At 35.2% G+C, this 21360-nt stretch overlaps 2 protein-coding genes across 2 annotated transcripts; one reads left to right on the plus strand and one right to left on the minus strand.

Moving 5' to 3' along the window:
• Positions 1 to 2938: 2938 nt before the first annotated feature.
• AAE3 (AMP-dependent synthetase and ligase family protein) lies at positions 2939 to 5361 on the minus strand. Its single transcript, XM_086257483.1, has 4 exons — positions 5023 to 5361; positions 3868 to 4912; positions 3577 to 3680; positions 2939 to 3482 (listed from the first exon to the last, which is right to left on the minus strand). Exons 1-4 carry the CDS (start codon positions 5221 to 5223, stop codon positions 3264 to 3266), a joined length of 1569 nt encoding a protein of 522 aa, XP_086113609.1. The 5' UTR covers positions 5224 to 5361; the 3' UTR covers positions 2939 to 3263.
• Positions 5362 to 7176: 1815 nt separating this feature from the next.
• On the plus strand, positions 7177 to 8815 carry LOC147274014 (F-box protein SKIP23-like). Its single transcript, XM_086227805.1, has one exon. It carries the CDS (start codon positions 7292 to 7294, stop codon positions 8411 to 8413), a length of 1122 nt encoding a protein of 373 aa, XP_086083931.1. The 5' UTR covers positions 7177 to 7291; the 3' UTR covers positions 8414 to 8815.
• The last annotated feature ends 12545 nt before the right edge of the window (positions 8816 to 21360 follow it).

Consider the following 21360-nt stretch of genomic DNA (forward strand, 5'->3'; position numbering starts at 1 on the left):
ATTCTAAATAAATTATTTGATATGCTAGTTAATAATATTAGGGTATAATGGGAAAAAATAAGGAATTGAATTTCTCCAAAATAAGGAATCAGAATATCACTCCCCACCCAAGAATCTAATTCCTCCAAAATAAGGAATTGAATTCCTGATTTTATGTGAACCCCACTTGTGTTGTATTCTTATATGGTTAATAAACACAAGATTCATCCATAATTGGAATCCAAATCTTTATTTTGAAAGAATTAAGTTATGATTACGGATTAATAAACATGTTAAAGAAATCCTAAAAGAATCCTTTATAAACTCCGAACATGCTCACCGTTGTTTACTTTCTAAAAGTTCTCATATGGTGTAGGGCCTGCCGGCACACCATGCAAAATCCCCTCAAAGCGCTATATGACTCTACCTCTCTTCCTCTCATTCTGATTTGCGTTGTAAATTGTAATGGAGGGCACAATTAATCACCAGACTTTGACCAATCCAAAAATGTTCAAAACCACGAGAAATTAACATCATCAATTATATATATTAGAAGCTATCTTTTCGATGATGATGAATTGATGATGATCATGATTTCGTTGATGTTTAGTGTTTTGAATTCACTGCGTTTACAATTTTACATGGGCATTTGTTGATAGTCGTGATTTTATTAAAAAACAATTATCAAAAAAATTCTTCATTGTTTGATCCATAAATAATCAAAGATGAAAACAAAAAACAATTTTTGAGAAGAATGTCAAACACCCAGAATTCGTGTCTTATTATCTTTGTCATTCATTCTTTATCTATTTTGATTTTCTTTTTCCCTCCCTCGATCAGACCATAACTCCCTTTGTGACTTCTAGTGGGCAAGCCTTGCGCATTTTATAGGAAGTTTATGATAGGAAGGAAATTATTTTGGATGGAATGAACCGTATTTCTGAGATACAAAGCCACATGAATGTGACTCCTAATTAATTCATGATTTCACTACCCGTGATTTCTATATGCATGATGAAGACCTCAATTGTTTGATGGACCGTACAGAGACCATGTTGAGTGGTAAGTAAGGCATCAAAATCAAATGATACATGTCTTGAAATACTACTTAATTGTTGGTTTTAAGCCGTAACATTATACGGTGGTGTACAATTTTAAAGATATTGTTTAAATTTTAGAATTTTAGATATTAATAAAGTGTACATGTATAAATGTATTATAAATTAGTCATATCACCACATTAAAAATTTCTCATTAATTATTTGGGGATGTGTTTGCTGATATTATATTACATTCAGAATGAGATGGTCAAGGAACTTAGAGGTGGATATAAAATTAAGTGTCAATATTCAAATATTGGACATGATAATAACGATCCAATTGAGATTGACTTTACAGCCCCCTTCAGGTCAGTCTGTAAACTATATATATGAATTCATTGGTCATGCTTGCATGCATGCCACAACTTAAACGTATGTAAAACAACCTAGCTATCTAGTGGTTAATTTTAGTTGGTATATATATATATATATATATATATATATAGTGTTGCAGAAAGGATCTACATGGTTGAGGAATTAAATAAACTCAACATAGATCCAAAGGACCTCTCCTCTCCTTTGTTGGACGAGGTAAAACATTTTCTATATTTTCTTTACGTGCTGTTTAAGAATTCAGATTATCTGCTTGTTTATGTTTGATTTTTAATTGTAGTCGTATATTTATTATCTAAAAGTACGTAAGAAGAAAAAGATGAAATTGATTCGTAACACTTTTTGAGTTTGAGTGGGTTAAATAAACCCTTGAATATTATACGGTTATGATCAAAAACAAATAAAAGGAAGACACATTCATTTTTTATTTTGTAATATATATTTTCTATCGTTGCAGCTCGTGGGACAATTTGAGGAAGACACATCTGGCCGGAAACCCCACATTCATCATTTACCATCCTGAGATAATAAAGAGTTGCTTATTAGCAAAGTAGAATGGACCACAACCTCACCTCACCGGAGGTTTTGTATAGTTTATTAACAAGCATGAAGGTGTACGTGGTTCATTTGAGTTTCAGGATGGACAATCGATCAGCTGGTGATGGTGATGAATGAAGCAGTGGCTTTTGGGTGTTGCAGTTTGGCCATTGAGCAACTTTGTATGTCGCAAACTGATCCGCAGATGTGTTTGTGGTCAATGTGTGAGATGTCGTTACCTTTAGCAGTTTCTCAAGGTTTATTGTTAATTATGGGTGGACCGTGGACATAAGTACATAACCCATTCCTGCCTCGTGTGGTTTCTTAGGTGGATATATAGGACAACTAATAATGGATCCCATTGGTATTGAAAATATTTATTTATTGGTATGGTTGGGTCATGTTCAATTATTGTTCATGTCATATCCATACCTGCATTGACCCAGACCCAGCACCAAAAGAGTTACACGTTTTAGCCCAATACTGCTTAAAGAACACAAAAGTTTCCTTCAACAACTTTTGATAAAAGACCCTATACATAGGTTTTCGATTTAGATGGACTAACATTTCTTTTTAATTACCATGAATGAATTTGTTTTAGTGTGTAGATATGTCTGCCCTCTGATGATCTTTCCCATTAGGCTAAGAAACAGCTGATTTCATGAGCTTGGAGTCCAAAGAAAGACAGACAGGGAATCAAATCATCACTTTCTGTAGCAAAGTAGCAATTGAATTTTAACTTCATAAAATGAATAGGATTTTAGAATAAAGCAAATTTCCTTCCTCAATTAAATAAGCAAAAGGCCTTCACACAATTACATGTCCATTGGATGCATCTTCTTTCATAGAAAAATGGTTAACAGTGGAGATCGACCTGGCAAAGCTTGTATTTTTATGAGCATGAGCTGTGTGCTTTCGTCATTATAAACCCAAACCCAACTTTGCACTTAGCATTACTGCTACAAAAGCCAAGGAGAATCAAAGACAAATCAAACAACAGGCTTCCTAAGTATTCCTCATTTCAACATTTTGGTCAATAAAGAAACACAAAGCCACACAACTACACAACGGGTGAGGTGAGGTGAGGGTAGGCCCTCGTTTATCACTTTATCTTCAACAGTTATGCTACATCACCAAGCACACAATTTATGGGACAAATAGCAGAGGTCACCAATCACCATGCTGTTAAAAAAAAATAAAATAAAAATCCTCACGTGACCATTTGAGAGGCAGCCTACATGTGTATATTCTTTGAATTTTAGTGAAATGGAATACTACACACAATAAATTAACCTGCAGAGTCCTGTAGGTGAATTAAGCACCAAACTTGGGAACTTTAGCAGTGGAGATTTGTGCAAGGAAATGCTCTGCTACAAGTCTGCGTTGGATCTTCCCAGTAGCAGTTTTGGGGAGAGAGTCAGTGATGAACACCTTCTTGGGGACCTTGAATGTGGCCAGATTCTTCTTGCAGAATCGAAGTACTTCTTCCTCGTCTATGCTCGAGTCTTCTCTTGGGATTATGGCACAGTTAATCTGCAAAATCAACACATGGTACATAAATATACATAAAACCGAACCTAAAGAGAATGGCGTGTTTTATAGGCACTGTAGACAAATAGACACATACCTCTTCACCATATTTGTCATCAGGGACTCCAAAGGCAACCCCTTGAGCAACCTGGGGATGAGACAAAAGCACTGCATCTACTTCAATGGGTGATATCTTCTCCCCTGAAACAATCAAACAAACAATATCTCAGTCCAAATGCATTCTACTTTGTACCCACAAATCAGAATCACAATGTACGCTAAAACTAAGCAATTATCAAACAGTTTGTGCTTCAATTTAATCACCCAATATCACAATGCAAGCTAAAAGTACGCAATTATCAAACAGTTTGAGCTTAAATTTAGTTACCTCCACGGTTAATCAGCTCCTTAATCCGACCCACAAGGTGCAAATACCCATCCGAATCCAAAAGCCCGACATCTCCGGTATGGAACCACCCGAATGTGAAAGCGGTCTTATTCGCCTCCGGGTTGTTCTTGTACCCCTTAGTCACATTAGGTCCCCTAATGCACACCTCGCCGCTAACACCCTCCGGCTGAACGACGCCGTTCTCGTCCAAAATCGTCATTTCTTGGCCCACGGGTCGCCCGACGGACCCGGGTTTGTGCTCGCCGTCTTCGGGTAACGGGTTCGAAGCCATCAAATGGGTCGCCTCGGTCATCGCGTAAGCCTCAAGCACCGGTGCGCCGAACGACTCCTCCAACCGTGCCAGAATCGACGGCGCCAGCGACGCGCTGCAGCTCCGAATGAACCGGAGCTTTGGGTACGCGGGTTCGGGTTTGCTGGCGTGGCGTTCGAGGATTATCTGGTGGATGGTGGGGACCGCGGTGTACCACGTGGCGTTGTAAGCGAGCATGTCGGACCAAAACGTCGACGCTGAGAATCTGCCGGAGGCCGGGAGAGTCGCGGCTGCTCCGGCGGAGAGAGAACTCAGTAACCCGGCGATTAACCCGTGCACGTGGAACAGAGGTAACACGATTACGGTCGAGTCTGACTCAGTGAGTTTGTAGACCGATTTGATGTTCTGGACCGAGGAGGCTAAATTGAGCTGAGTCAGGGGAACCCCCTTGGGTCGGCTCGTGGTTCCCGAGGTGTGGAGGAAGAGTGCCACGTCGGACGGGTCGTTGACGAGTTGCGAAACCGACGACGACTCGGTGGCGGTGGTGGAGGAGAGAGTCAAGTGGCTGCTGGCGTCGTACAACGAGGCGGTCACGTGAGGGATGTTGAGCTTGGAAGCGGCGGCTTGAGCCGGCTCAATTCCGTCTGCTGACGTAATCAGAAGCTTCGACTCCGAGTCGGAGAGGTAGAACTCGAACTCCTCCGCCGTGTACGCCGCGTTCAGTGGCGCAGCTGTCGCTCGGCACCGAATCACCGCCAAAAACACCACAACAAACTACACACAAAAACAAACAGAATTTAAAATTTAAAATATAGTAATTTTATATCTTATACCGTGTTTGGTTGCGGAGAAAGTGGAGGAAAGTGAATGGAAAATGTTATTACCTCGACGGTGTTTGGGAAGGTGAGAGCGACGGTGTCGTTTGGAGCGATGCCGGAGGCGACTAAGAGAGAGGCGGCGTGATCGACAAGCTCCTGCAACCGCGCGTGAGTCAAATCGAACTTTCCGGAAACCGAAAGAGCCCGGCGGTTCGGGAATTCCGACGCCACCTTCTTCAGCAAACCGGTCAGAGTTTGATTTTCCATTTTTTTTTTTCCCACAAAATGAAATTAAATAAATAAAATAAAATAAAAAATCAGAAGTATAACGTTATGAGAGATTGATCGAATTGGTGGTAGTGACAGAATTATGATTTGTGTTCTTTTGGCGACGATGGAGAAAGCAAGAAAATGAGGTTTGAATTTATAGGATGTTTGGGTGGGGGTGGGATGCGGTGGAGGCTGGAGCTGCTGCAGGGAAGGAGAGGGGTGGACCGGGTGGTGGGACACGTGGTGCGCTGTTCACGGTCAGTTTGAGTGTACCGCACCTCGAGAAGTGTGGTTCCACGTATCTGAATCCTGTCGTTTTGTGTGACACGTCGGCAGATGGGCAGGGGTGGCTGATCGGGTTGGGGCCCACCGGAGGGTATAGCTGCCTTTGTTGCCTTTGGTTGGGGGATGTGAATATGCGATGGATGATCTGGTGCTGAAAGGGATGCGATAGAAGCCAAGAGGAAATTGGGGAAGAGGCAAAAGGGCCGTCGTGGGCCTTATGGAATTCAAGAAGACCTATAATTTTGCCACATTATGGGCTTATTGGCCTGGCCCACGAGTTGCGTGGTGGTTTAGAACACTAATTTCAGTGTAGTTTGTCAATTTCTCTTTTGACCTTTTTAGTTGCACAAAGAAAGAAAAAACCGGGTGAGCATCAAAAGATGACGGCAGCAATTTGATCACATACACAGATACACTTGATATTTTCCAAATGTTTGAAAGGAATTGTGTGGTGCAAATTGCTAAAGGTCTATGTGCCTGAAAAACTTACAAGGTCAAATTAAGTACGCAGTTTATTTATAGATTCTTATAGTTTTAAGGTAATGACACTTTTAGTTTATCTACTTTCATGAAGTTTTCACTTTGTTCATATATTTTTAATTTAGAAAATTTTAGTCATGTACTTTCAATACGATAGCAATTAAGTTTAAATCATTAATTTCGTTAAATTAATGATTAAGAATTTAACGTGCATTACACGTGATTGACATTTCAGACATCTTACTTTACTTGGATGCCTATATACGCCCATACCTGTCCTTATATGTAATCAATAAGAAAAAATAAGAAGTTTCAATATCAAACTGAATATGTTAAATGACAAAAAAAGGCTTAAATAAGTATCTAGGTGGACTAAAAGATTCGAAATGTCACTCATGTGCGAAGCACGTGCTTCTACGTCAGATTTTTCGTTAACAACTTAAACAATATTAACTATTTAGACTTAATTGTTATCATATAGAAAATACATGACTAAAATCGCCAAAAATAAAAAATACAAGACCAAAATAAAAATTTCATAAAAATACAAGGACCAAAAGTGTTATTTGGCCTAGTTTTAATAGTGTTAATTTCTTTCTTATAGTTATCTAATCATTGTAATTTAAGATTATATTCTTAATTTTGTCAATTATTCAAACAAAATAGCATGCGTCTCACATAATTTTGATATTCTATATATCGATTACACAAAATAATTTTTCTATAGAGGGGGACTTTTGTATTGTGTCCTATCCTTTTCCTCCTCCTTGTGTGGTGAGTGTCTTATTTAAAGATTTGGTGGGAGTTAGTCGGAATAGAGCAATAAATACAATTATTTTATCAAAAAAAAAAACTTCAAAAGGTAAACTTTTTTATCTGTTAAAATTATATGTTGTCATGAGGGCATCTAGCAAAAAAAATTTAAAATTTCCTTACTAAAGTATACCTTATTTTGTAATCTGTTTTCCATCCTACTTTATTCTTCGAATTCTATTCTTTATTCTTATTGTCCTACAATTGTTTTTGTCTCTTTTTTCTCAATTAATTATTTTATTTATTATTTCTTTTTGTCCTCATTTAATTATTTAATTTATTATATCTTTACTTTAGGGAAAAAGTTATTCTTTATGTTTCTCTATTCTAATTTATTGACCATTTGTCCTAAAGGTCCTAAACCAATGAATTGGCCTCTGTTCTACAAGCCGCCGATGCTCTTTTCCCAATCCACAGACAAACACAGCACAGGGCCACAACCAAAACCTTGTGTTGCGGTGCTCTGAGATCTTCTTCTTCTTCTTCAATGGCGAAACGAAAGAGATCGTCTCCGACCCCCAATTGGTCAGATCTTCCACAAGATCTCGTGGCGTCCATAGCCAAAGCCATAGTTCCCATAGTGGATTACATCGCTTTCGGCGCGGTTCGTAAATCATGGAGATCAGTCGCCACCAAAGAAAACTTCGCCGCTGGATCAACACACCATCAATTCCCATTGCTGATGCTCCCAATCCCAGACACAGGTTCTGTGGTGCTAGCTTGGGAGGACACTGACATTCGTGGGTTTCACAACCTCACAAAACGTAAGTCTTACAAAGTGACTCTCCCAGAAGCCAAGGCAAAGCTGTGCTATTCTAGTCTTGGATGGTTGATAACTATATCTACGGACTGGAAAGCCCATTTGGTGCATCCTCTAAATCGTGCCCAAATTGAGCTGCCAAATGTTGAGAAATTTAGGTACTATCGCGGGCAGTTCTTGGCTCGCCAATTCTTGTGGAAGTTTGTGTTGTCGTCGAGCCCTTCTTGGGCATCGGATTACGTAGTCATGGTTCTTTATAAGTCGGAAAAAATGGCATTTTGGAGACCAGGAGACACGGATTGGACAATGGTGGACATAGTGAAAGCAATGGACCTAAATTATTACAAAAGACAATTTTATATCATGGCTTTGGATGGAAGTGTTTTGGTTTGTGACATTGAAGATCCTCACAAAGTGCATATCAAGGTTGTTGTTGAAGAGATGCCGAGACAAATTATGTGTGCTAACTGTAGAAAGCTATACCTGGTGGAATCTGGAGGGGTGTTATTGGCGGTTTCACGTTTTAGGGAAGAGATTACCGATATGACCACTGGGTTTAGGGTCTTTCAGGTGCCGTTTCGCAGTGGCAATTGGTTCGATTCGGAGGTGAAGAATTTGGGGAATAGAGCTCTATTTTTGGGGGATAATTCTTCCTTCTCTATCGAGGCTTCCAAATACTCTGGATGCAAAGCCAATTGCATCTACTTTACTAGTGATTTGCTTCTCTTTGTCCATCGACAACAAGAGGACATGGGTATTTATGACATGGAAGATGGAAAAATTGAGCGATTTTTGGACACATCTCCTTGTTTTAGAACTCCATATTTATGGGTTCAGCCCAGTTTTTAAGTGGGATGTTCTTGACACTCTTGTCTCTAATTCTACCATCGTCTTACAATAGCAACTTTTTTATGAAAAAAGTTTAGCCTTCATCAAAACTTTATGTTGTTGACAGTTTTGCCAAGTTTGGTTGTCTCAATGGTTTGGGCTTTCTACTTTCTTGGCCATCGAAAGGATCATTGGGCTGGTGTTACTAGGCCCAGGCTTATATTTTGCTTAGCATGGGATTTGATCTCCATGTTTGTCAATATACTCCTCGTGATTGTAACAAGGTAGCGCATCTTGATTCTTGTGGCAAAAAAGTGCTTATGTTTCATGACTTCCATATTTGGGTTGAGGATGGCTCTCCCAGACTTTCTAATGTACTTTTGGAGGATATTTCATATAAATGAATAAAGTCTCTCTTCTTTTTTTTCAATCTTAATTTTCAGGTTTTTTTTTTTTTTTTTTAAGTCCAAAACAAAAAAATCCATCATCGATTGGCCCACATGCAAAACCATAGTGACATGCCGGTTCACTTTAATGAGCTGAGTGCTCGGTATTATAAATAGAGCGTTGACAGTGACAATAAGAGTTATATTGTAACTATTTAACACTCGTGTTATACTGTTACTAATTGCGCTCGGCACTAAAAACACGGAAGCAAATATAATATAGACTTTATTTATACAAAATGAACTTATTTATCATTACAATTTTTTATGTGAGTTTGTACAAATATTATGAACAGCTTATTTTTAGAGTGAATTGTAGTGGGCCATGAGACTTCCTTGATGTCTGATGTTTCTAAGCTTTATTCACTGTCGTATGTCAATTTCTTCTATTACCTTTTGCTTCTTGATTCTTGACAACTCTAATGTTTGTATCAGTGGCAGAAGGAAAAAATAGAGTGAGCAAAAGATGATGGTAGTAATTAAATCACTAAAATGGATACACTCAACTTCGATTCAAATGTTTAAAGAATTAATTACTCTAGAATACATGACAAGTATTTTATTTAACTTCTACTATACCTATTGTTCAAATTTAACAATAAGGCCACATTTGTAAGTTATGATATTAAAAAAATATGTTATTTTTTTTCTCTCTCTCTCTCGCGATCCACACTGCTCCACACTGAAGCTTCTTGCTCCGGCCTTCCCCCAACGAATGGCGACCACCGGTGTACTCCCTACACCGGCGCCGACTCAACCCACCTTCCCCGCTGCTGATTGACTGCAACCTACAGCAAATCGATGCTAGAAAAGAGAGTAATGCCGCCGGCTTCCTCTCTTTCTCTCTCTCTCTCTCTGTGCTTGATCGAAGCCTGATTGAAGCCTTCTAATGGATATGCTCCGAGCTTGATCGAAACCTTCTAGATCTGCTCTGACCACTCCGACTTCTCCTCGATTGAGCATGATCACAGCTTGTGGTACGTAGACTCCTACTTTGATTTCTTATCAGTAGAAGGTTCTTGATTTTTTTTTTTAAGCTCAATTTTTGAAACTGCAATTTTTGGAACATTGCAAGTGAACTGAAACTGCAGTTTATTGGAGTTGCAGTTACTAACTGCAGTTTCTGAAACTGCAAATGAACTGAAACTGCAGTTTATTTGAGTTGCAAGCTTGCAGTTGCAGTGTAAGTGAAACTGCAAATGAACTGAAACTGTGCAGTTGCAGTTACTAACTGCAAGTGAAACTGCAGTTTCTGAAACTGCAAAGTGAACTGAAACTGCAGTTTTTTTGGAGTTGCAGAACGATGCTGTGAGTGAAGATGAACAATTGTCGATTTGGTAAAGTTGAAGAAAGAGATCGATTTGGCAAAAAAAAGAAGGAGATGAGTTTTGGGCTGTTTGTGTAGTTGGTTTGGTTGTGATGCGTTTCTTTTGGAAGGTGCCCGCATGTTATATTTTGGGGGGCTGGTAGATAGTGTCCGCAAGTTAATAAAAATAGATTGAGTGGTTTTGGTTAATATTTTGCTTTGTTAGTACCTTATAATTAATGGACTCGTCAGAGAGTTTCTTATTTTGCAGACCAAGAGACAAGAATTGGACAAGAATTAATACATCGACATCGGTATTGGACCTAGTTTATTATAAACAACAATTTTATACTGTGGACATTTCCGGCGAGGTTTTGGTCTGTAATATTGAAGATCACGTACGAAAGTTGTTGTGGAGACTCCAGAAGAGCTTATTTATTATGTTCCTTTGACAAGAATATATCTGGTGGAATCAGAAAGGTCTTTATTGGCAATTTTCGTTTTAGAAAAGCAAAATGGCTGTATAAACGTGGCAGAACCATTGAGTTTAGGGTTTTTGAAGTTCCTTTTAGTGATGGCGATTGGTTGCAGTCGGAGGTGAAAAGCTTGGGAAATAAAACCCTCTTCTTAATTGGGTGGTAATTCTTCCTTCTTTATCGATGCTTCAAAATCCCCTGGATGCAAATCCAATTGTATATACTTCACCAGTGTTGAGCGTTATGATTGAGAGCAAGATGATATGGGTATTTATAATATAGAAGTTGGAAAAATTGAGCCACTCTTAGACAAATCTCTTAGTTTTGAAAAATCATATTTATGGGTTTGTTGAACCATAAAAAAAAATAATACTAGTTGTCCCACATTTTTTTTTTCCATATTTGTATCCCACTTGATGTGTCATTACTTTATTGGAATGATATTTCCTTTTTATTTTTTAGGTTTTTTTTTTTTAATTTATAGTGTTCAATGTATGAATGCCATGTAAGATGGTATGAAATTGTGGTAAAAAAATGTGGTAAGTGTAGCATTATTGATAAAAAAATTCAAAAAAAAAAAAGGATAGAGCACCACATCACATAGGTGGCCGGTGCCAAGTTGGATAAAAGAAAAAACTGTGCATTAGCTTCACATTTTGAAATGCATGAAGTTGATAAATATGAGACTTCTATAATAAAGGATAATTGAGAGATAATTATCAATTTTGAATTGTAGATTATTAACCCTGATAAGATCAGTTTGATTTCAAATGAGTTATCTCATCACATCCTCATCTCTTAGCAACTTGAGAAAAGAGATTCAGAAAAAAGAGAAAGGACGCCAAAAGGATGAGGAAATGGAGGTGTATTGAGCAAAAGTGCAGTCGCCAGAACACAAATATTACAAGTAACTGTCCTTCTATGCCATTCATTTCATCTCTATTTTGGGATTCAACCAAAATTCTCCTCCAATGGCATGTTGAATCAAGTCTTTGGATTTGTTTAGAATCCTCTCAAGACGGCCTTTGGATTCGTTTAGAATCCTTTGAATATGGATCTCTCAAATGTCAAATATATGGATTTGGCTGAATCCTTGCTCACTAAAAAATTGGTTTCGGCTGAAACCATCATGAGCTTCAAATAATGGATTCGGCTGAATCTTTTCTCTTCCAAAATTTGGTTTCGACTGAAACCACCCTTTAAAAAAATGGATTCGGCTAAATCCGCAAAAAAATGGATTCGACCGAATCCCAAATTGGTGGCTACGGACATCAAAATGATGGACTCAAATGATGCCCGAGTGCACCAACAAAAGAGGCAACGCCCAAGAGCATCAACAAAATATCATGCTCAAGGGCATCAGCTCAAAGTTGATGGCAGCAACAGCAAAAATCCTTCTCGGCCGTGAGCCAACAAAGAAAACAAGGCTCTTTTATTTTCCCTTTAGATTAATCAAGTGAGGAAGACAAAAAAGAGAAAAGCCAGGGCCTTCTTGCTCTATGCACATCAGTTACAAATCAAAATGAATGGAGGCTTTCACCAATAAGAGCAAAGTAAATAAAAAAAAATATCTCACTTTGCTGGCCCGTGTATACAAGATTATTATTTGGGCATGGCTGCAAGTTAAAGACCAAGAGAAGGCAAGGTCTGCAACGGAGGCCAACATCTCATGAAAGACAAAACAAAAATTGGCGAGCATTTGCTGACTCACAAGTTTAACCGAGTTGGTCTTAGTCCCAAAATTGTCAGAGCAAGCTACAGGTTGCTGAGGGTTACTAAACCAAAAATAAAAGTGATCGATGAAAGTGGCTTGTTGATTTGTTGACTTGAAGAACAAATGGGTTGTTGGCTTGTTTGGTTAACAAGGGTGTGTAAGAACCTATTTGAGTTAGCAACCTATTTAATCACTTATACAACTAAGAATTCAAATTGGAGACTAACTTGTACAGCCTGGTACTTAAGGTGAAGTAGGAATTCTAATTAACAAGGAATACCTATTACATAAGGTTATGGAATCCAGAGGTGATAAGGCTGACTTCGGGTATTTCTTTATGGGCAAGAGACCTAGGAGTTGTCATCTATAAATATACAGTCAGAGTCCCCTCTCTTATTTACAATTACAAGCATAAAAGATTCTACCCCATATAGGCAGTGCATATAGAGATACACAGAGAGAGGAAGACTCACGGCTGAGTTTGGCATTGTATCAAACACCTTGACTGCATTTTTTATTCTCACGAGCTATCTGCAATGGCATCACAAGGTAAGGGTGCATGCCACAAGGTAAGGGTGTTCTTAATCCATCAGGCCAACTAAGTCAGAAAGCTACTGGACTTGGACCCACCCGCAAGGCCAAGAGCTCATTCAAAGTGCATCGACCAAATTTAATGAGCTTGTCTAAAGTTAATTTGCCCATTAACATGCCAATTAGCAAAATTAATTGGTATAAAATTAATTAAATTCTAATGGACCTTTCTCAAATCTTTATGCCCATTAAAAAATATAGTATGTGTCAATTAATAAATAATTGATACAAAATATTAGTGAGCATATAACTAAATTCATATTTGTCCATTAATAAATAAAAGTGTGTCATTTAAAAAATAAATGATACAAAAATATTAATGGGCACATTTTCTTCTATCCCAAATCTCCAACTCAACTCTCAAATAATACAAAACCATCTCTATCAAATTGGTATAAAATCATATTTCTCAAATCCAAATTCTAAATTCAACCCCAAAGTGGCACAAAGTCAACCAAGTCAAATTCTTCACCGAACTACGTTCGGTTTGATCCCATCATGGATACGTAGGCAATGTGAGCGAAATTCACACTCAACCGCTTTCACAAAATTCTCTAAATTCTCTTAAGAATCAATTCATACAAGTTTCTTTGAATTAATTTCGCACAAAATCAAATTCGTCCAAATTCTCCAGAAATTAGTTCTATACACAAAAGTCTCTGAATTAATTTCTCAAATCAAATTTAAGAGGTCTAAACCCTACCCAAATTACACAAATCATTTAAATGGGTCATCCACCCATTTAATTCCTAAAACCTTGGAACTACGTGTGGTTTGATTCTGCAATGGGTACGTAGGCAACCTAAAATAAAGGTACAACCACAATCACAAATAAATTTCATTTCAATAGGTCTTTTACATATTGAAAATCCAAACACTCACAAAATAACCCGTTGGTTTCATTGCATTTGGATGTTGAATAATATTATTATTTATTTACAAATTTTGTTCATCAGAGTTCAACCAAATTTTTAGGTGGGATGAAGAAACTCAAATATGCATATTCTTCACCAAAGCAAATTCCATTCATCAAAATTCCAATACTTTAAGCTCTGCGGGCACATGCTTCACAAGCTTATCATATAGCTGCCAATTAAGCTTCAAATGAAGAATTGGAAAATTTCGCCTTAGCCAGTAACTTGGAAGATGGAAAAAAAGAAATGAATATATTTAATATGGAAGATGGAACAATTGAGCGGTTCGACCCCTTCTTTGACGAATTTCTTAGTTTTAGGATTCCATATTTATGTGTTGAACCGAGTTTCTAAGTGGGATCGATGCTCATGCCCTCGAACAAACTTTAATAAACTAGCTAGTATGTAGTCATCTTTTACTTTCAATGAAGAATTCTATTATCCACTGATGATGTAGTTTAACTAATCTTTTTATTGAAGCATGCATACAGAAAATATATCTCTATTGAATACATTTCAATCCCTAAAGCTATAGTTGTGGGTGTGGATTATACCAAATGAAATAAAATTATGCAGATGCATGCATCCATAAACACTAGCAACTAATAGCAACTACGTGCTCCTTACATAAAATGTGACCATTTATGCATGTTTTAATTTACAGTTTCAATTGTGAAATATAACAATTGGTTTCATGGCAATATAACAAATTCTTAGAGCCCAGCTCAGTTGTATTAATTCCCAACCAAAATCAAATTAAACTGAGTTGTGCTCTAAGAATATCAAATTGTAATTCACAATCTTTTACAAGTACTCAATACCATCCATAACAATTCCCCTTCTCCTAGTTACCGCTGCCTCATCATCTGCATTCAAACATTAGCAAGGGAATAAGCTAGACATATATACCTTATAAAATCTAACATGAATTCTTCAGCAAAGAAAATGCCATTAATCGAAGTTCCAATATTTTAAGGTCTGCACAGGCTTTACAAGCTCATCATATAGCTTCCAATTAATTAAGCTTGAGAGAATTTTATAATTTCGTCTTAGTCAATAACTTGGACACTCAAATCCTCAACCGGGAACATCATCTTGATAATTTGAGTTAGAAAAAGAAGAAAGTGTAAGAAACAGAAATGTGAGAGAAGAAAAAACCATTCCTATGCTAAGCTTGGCGTCTCAGGACTTGCAGTTCACTCTCTTAATATAACCAAGGCGCACACACTCTCAGGCATATATTTGTTAGAACTGTGAAAACTAAAATGCTAATTTCAGTAGCATAAACTAAAATGCTATTTGCATAATCTTGTTAAACGTACTAACAAATTAAGCAATTAAATACTATCACCAAAAAAAAAAAAAAAAAGCAATTAAATACGTATCGACCAAAAAATCTTTATCTCCTAGTTCTTCAATCCCCGATCTTGTGAGTAGGACCGATTCAGTACAAAATGAGTCTTAAGGTAAAACTTGTAATGGGTACTATTATGTCATGTACTTTCTTTTCTTCTTTGTTACTTATTTCCCTTCAATGGAGGAACAGAAGTATCTCCATCCATTGTTAATTTGTGTTAATTTGTGCATATTAGAGATTTTGAAGATATCAAACTGTTGTTAGATTGGTTACAGTATGTATGTGACAGTATATTTATTATACCAAATAATTTTTTTAATACTTTCTAGTCTAGCATCGTCTTTGCCTTAACTTTATGTGGGCCTTTTTTAATGGGCCTTTCCTAATGGGCCTTCTAGATGAAAAAAAAAAAAAAAACATTCTATAGTTCTATGGACACCCCATCAAAGGTTCAGGTTTTTTCCACTTTATTTTGTATTTTTGTTTATATGTATGGAAGAATAAAGAAGGATGGACTTGGAAATAACATTTGCCACCTAAAATATGAGTTGACATCATCTTTCGCACGTGTGACATGAATCACATGACAGATGGTGACATGATCTTGGTCTGAACCTAAAATTCAATTTGCATATTTGCAACTTTGTGCTCTCTTGTGAATCTCAAAGTTGACTTGGAAGAAAAGAGAAAATTATGATGATAAGGCATATTATTGGAAAAAATTTAAATAGTAAAACTAAAGAATTGATACAACTCAATCCCATCAACACTTACGCTGTTACGCATTACATTTTAAACGATATTTTTAACGTAAGCAAATTCACTTTAAAACTAGATGTATAATATAAGGGTAAAGATTTTCACTTTTGATGCTTTTATTTTAGAGTGTGAATATAAAAGAAGTGCAAATATACAAATTAGAGTGTGAATATAAAACTGTATGAAAATATAAAAGAAATGCAAATATACAAATTAGAGTGTGAATCCTTATATTAATATAAGGAAAATTTTTAGCAAAAGAACTCCAACTATACCTTTATTTTCAGTTGAGAATCTCGTTTTCACTTTACTTCAATTAATAACTATTATTTTTTAAGTGTTTCAATTAAAGATTTATGTCAATTTTGTTACAATTTCCATTAAAATATAGTCACGTGCAAAGCATGTGACCAATTTTTAAGGTCAAAATTGTCATTTCAGCTAAAAATTAATTAAAAAATTAAAACTAAAATAATTATAAAAAATTAAAACTAAAAATAATTAAATAAAAAAAGAGATAATTAGTTTAGATTCTTTAGAAAAATAGTTTTTAGAAAAAAATCATGAGTGTTTTAAAATTTATAAGAAAATTCTTTTAATTCATAATAATTTATAAGAAAATTCTTTTAATTCATAATAAAATTCTTTTAATTTATATAAAATTCTTTTAATTCATAATAAAGTCATTCCCCGATTTGAAGGGTTTTCCCTTCTTAAGGTGTAGAGTAGGGGCCCAAAATTTTAGAGTTAAAACCTAACATGAAACTATCAAATAATAAAAATAAAAGGACTTAATTTAAAACCTTAAATCACTATCGGTCTTAATCTAAGAAAAACTCATAAAATGAACTAGACTTTAAATTTTCCTAAAAAAAAAAAGTGACTGGATCTGAACCCAGACACCATCAACCTCACCCCCTTAGCCACCACTTGCGACTTCCCCCTCCACCAGCGCTGCCCCCTCTCTCTCTCTCTCTCTCTCTCTCGCGCGCGTTGTCATGGCATTGAACGGTGCTGGAATGCCAACAGAATATTATATACAAATTAATGTCAGCCGGCCATTTGATAAATTAATGTTAATGTCAATTAATTCTGAAGGCCGGTTCTCCCTTGTGATGAGATTCTATAAAATAAGGTCGGAATTGGTCAGCGCCCCAGTCTTAAATATTATCAGCCAATGTATTCGTGCCGTGATGCCTTTCTGAAGGTATGGTCGAGATCCGAGAGACATTAATATCCAACAATATTATTTGTCTCTTGACTTTTTCTTTAGGGCACCAGTATTTGTCTCATGAGTCATAACCTCATGAATAAATAATATGATTTTAAAGTAACTTCCTTTTCCCTGAATTGCTTTGAAAGATGTATGTGGATACATTTTTTGGCTATATTCATTAATCCGGCCACCATAAAATATAAGAGCATCTTCGGAGGTTTGTCAAATGGAACTCCCTTAGCTAAAATAGAGATAAGTACCAGAAAAATCATGTTCCAACCTACTGAGCTAGCTATTAAGCTAGAGTAGCTAAATTAGCTAGAGTAGCTAGCTATCTAATATTTGGGTTGTATAGGGAGAATATATATATATATAAAATTCTTAACTAGTTAGAATGGTTAGAGTTGTTGAGAGACTTTTTAGCCATTTTAGTTAAAATTTAATTAAAATACGAGAAACGAACGATTTTAGAGATTGCTCTACCGAAATTAATGCTATTCGCGTTCTTCCAAATTAATCATTCTTTCGCTTTAAGAAGTTAATGCGCTTACATTACCACTCGATGGAATAAGAGTTTAATTTGAAATATGAATATAATGCTTCCCAAATTAAATATCACCATCATTCTTCACAAAATTCCTTCTATATTAAACAGCCTTTTCAGTTCGTTCGAACGAGGCATGTCAAATTGTTAATAGATTGATAATTTTATAGTGCATGTGGAAGCAGTTTATGGAAGATATTAACTCTATCGCAATCTTTATTTGTTTCACTCCCAAACAAATGTTTGTGGACTTTCTTCTTCCAAACATAGGATATTAATGCTAGCTAGTTTTATCGATTTTGTGTTTTATTGCATGCCTGAACTAACGTCACTCTGCATATATGAAAATATCTTCTTCCACCAAAGAAAAAGGATCCTTGTAGATTGTTATGCCACATATTTTTTAAAAAAATTAATTCTATCACGATCATAATTTGTTTCGAGTCACATGAATTTAACAAAAATAAAAATTAAATGAAACTAATCATATATATATATACTTGAATAATGCTATATTTACCACATTCTTATACCATATTTGTATACCATCTTACGTGTCATTATTTTACTGGACAAAGTTTTTCTTTTTATTTTTGGATTTTTGTTTTTAATTTTTAGTGTCCAATGCATGAATGCCATGTAAGTTGCCACATAAGGTGGTATGAAATTATGGTATAAAAATATGGGATGTCTAGCACTACTGATATATACTTATATACTCTTTATATTTGCAGGATGTCTTAAAGAGCAGAGGTATAGTTTTTATGGCTTTTTTTCTATTTTATATTAATTAATTACATTATGGAAATGGTTTAATACATTCAAGTATCGAATCATCGAGATTCATTTAACTCTTAATTTTTAGGCTCCCGCTACTTGGTTAAGTTTTCATTTAAACTCTTGAGTTTTAGGCTCAAAACTCGAAGTTAAAACCTAAAATTTAACATCGAACAATAATTTTATATGCTAAATATTGAACCTTATCAAAAATATTATCAAATAACGTACAGACATTTTGCACAGAAAAAATTATGAATATTTAAATATATATATGTAATATAAAATATTTGCTTCTTATATATATATGACATGTACATATACATATAATGTAAAAAACAGCAAATCCACATCCTTAATTATATATAATTGTTGGTAATAAGGGATTTCTTGGAGTTACATGAATAATCAGAGTCATATCTTCATGCCTCATCCCAACTAGCTAGTTTTACAGTGCATCTAAGGGCGGCAGCAGCAAAAGATTCTGATGATAAACAAGCAGTTATATGCATAATGCTCGTATTTCCTAATTATACATGCATAATATATGGTCATATTTCCATGCTTATCCCAAATATTTACCTGCAGTGCATCTAAACGCAGCTGCAACAAGGAATCTAAATATCTAATACTTATTTTATTTTATTTTTTGGACGAAACAATCTAATAATTAAATATATCATTTTATGTCTTTTGCCCACCCATTGATGTTCTTTTCATTATATGAATCCTTGTATATAATATTAAAGAAATGTTCTCTTCATAGATAATTTAATGTTCACTTCATTAAATTAACTCTTAAATACGTACTAAATGTGTAATTTACATTCAAAATTGACGAAATCAGGCTAATTAAGAGCCACCGCATCTCTTATATATATATATTGTTAAATTAAAAAATACTGTACTCTTAACTTATACTAATCCTAATTCGATCATTTTCCCATCGACACCCTCACTACTTAATCTTAAGGAATTTACATCTTTCACACTTTGCAATATATGCATTAATTAATTGTACGATTTAGCTTGCAAACATGCACTACAAAAAATGTGAACAAAGGTCATCTTCATTGGTTGTACAGAAATGAGTGGCATTTGGGAACTTTAGTCTCTATTGCTTAATTGCCACCAATTTTTGTTAAAATCGAGGCACTTTAGTCCCTAATGTCTAATTGCCACCCCTTTTTGTGCAACCAATAAATGTGGCTTTTACTCACATTTCTTGTAGTGATATATCATTAGCATAGCGCACGTCAAACTAAATTAAAAATGGGTGCTTTCTTTGGCGCGCCACCAGGTCACATAGACGTACTCAAAGGATAGATACCACAATAGTATTACTACTCCCTTAAACAATAAAAATGGGTGCTTTCTTTGGCGCGCCACTAGGTCTTTTATATAATTATGATTCAACATCGATCTAAGGTCAAAATTATTATTATAAATTCTCTATTCTCCCTTTGTTATATTAATTTATTTAATGTTTGGTCCGTCTTTCAAGTAATCACTAATAATATTTAAGTAGGGTGACAATCAAGTAATTATCATCATATTATATCGAGTCGAGTATTACTGTATTAATCAACTGTAACATATATTTAATTAATTATATATGCATGTTAGATGGTTTATATATTATCGACACCATCACCTAATCGATCTATTTACATTAATAAGAAGTAGTATGACAACTTTGACTTGTGATTGTTAGTTTTAAAAAGAAACAAATAGATGTGTTTGGATACAAAAATTAGTGAGAAAATGTATTTATACACACAAAAAAAAAAAAGTGAGACAGGCATGGAAAATATAAGCTCAACCCGGCCACCTAATTAAATTGTAAGGTACATAGAGGCCCAAAAGAAAAATTAATTGTAAGGTACATTGGAAAAGGCTCTTGATCATAGCTAGAGTGAAGCATTGTCCTTAATAATGTTTGCACTTAAACAAATAATAATATTATTATATCTAAATAAGAAAAAGTTTTGGGGCGAAACTGATAAGTAGGAAAGCCTTGCTCATCTTATACGTACACATATTATATATATATAATATACAAGAATACTCTAAAACTAACTAGTTAGTAAGTTAATACAAAGCTAACCACCATGTTGGGCCCACTGTACATTATAATCTCAAAATCTGAACCGTCTTTTTAGGCCCTACTTCAAAGATCATCCCTGTAAAAAATTTCTAAAATCGGAAATCATTTAGTCATTTGATTATAATAACAATTATTTATATGTTTTTATCGAAAACACTGATCGTCTATTTATTTGATTTCAATTAGATGACTAAATGATTTCCGATTTAGTTGATTTTTTGTAATGATAATCTTTGAAGTATGACCTAAATAATTGACGGTTCAGATTATGAGATTAGTTATGTGATGGTCTCAAAAGCATAGTTAGCTTCGTATTAACTTGCTAACTAGTTAGTTTTAGAGCACTCCTCTATATATATATATATGTTTTTGAATAATATATACACATAGTTACAAGAAAAATCAAAACATATAACTAGGGCATAATCTTTTTTTTTTTTTTTTCAACACTACGTCACCATAAAATATAAATCTACTTTTTTCATATATATATATATATAAATTCTCTCTATATAGCACGTATGCTCTTTAACTATATGGGTCTTTTTTATGATATTTTTTCATTTTTTATGTCATTTTTTACAGTGTTTAATATTTTATGATATAAGATTCTATATTTTATAATATATAATTATTGTTCGAATATAAAAAAAATATTTACTACTAAAAATCAATAAAATTACCCTCTAATTCTCTAAGAATTGATTTGCCTCTCAATTTGAGCAATTGGCAATAACTTTTTTATGGACTTCCGGAAATCT

The sequence above is a fragment of the Dryas octopetala genome, chromosome 9 (genome assembly GCF_963921425.1).
Source record: "Dryas octopetala chromosome 9, drDryOcto1.1, whole genome shotgun sequence".
In the NCBI taxonomy this organism is placed as follows: Eukaryota; Viridiplantae; Streptophyta; class Magnoliopsida; order Rosales; family Rosaceae; genus Dryas; species Dryas octopetala.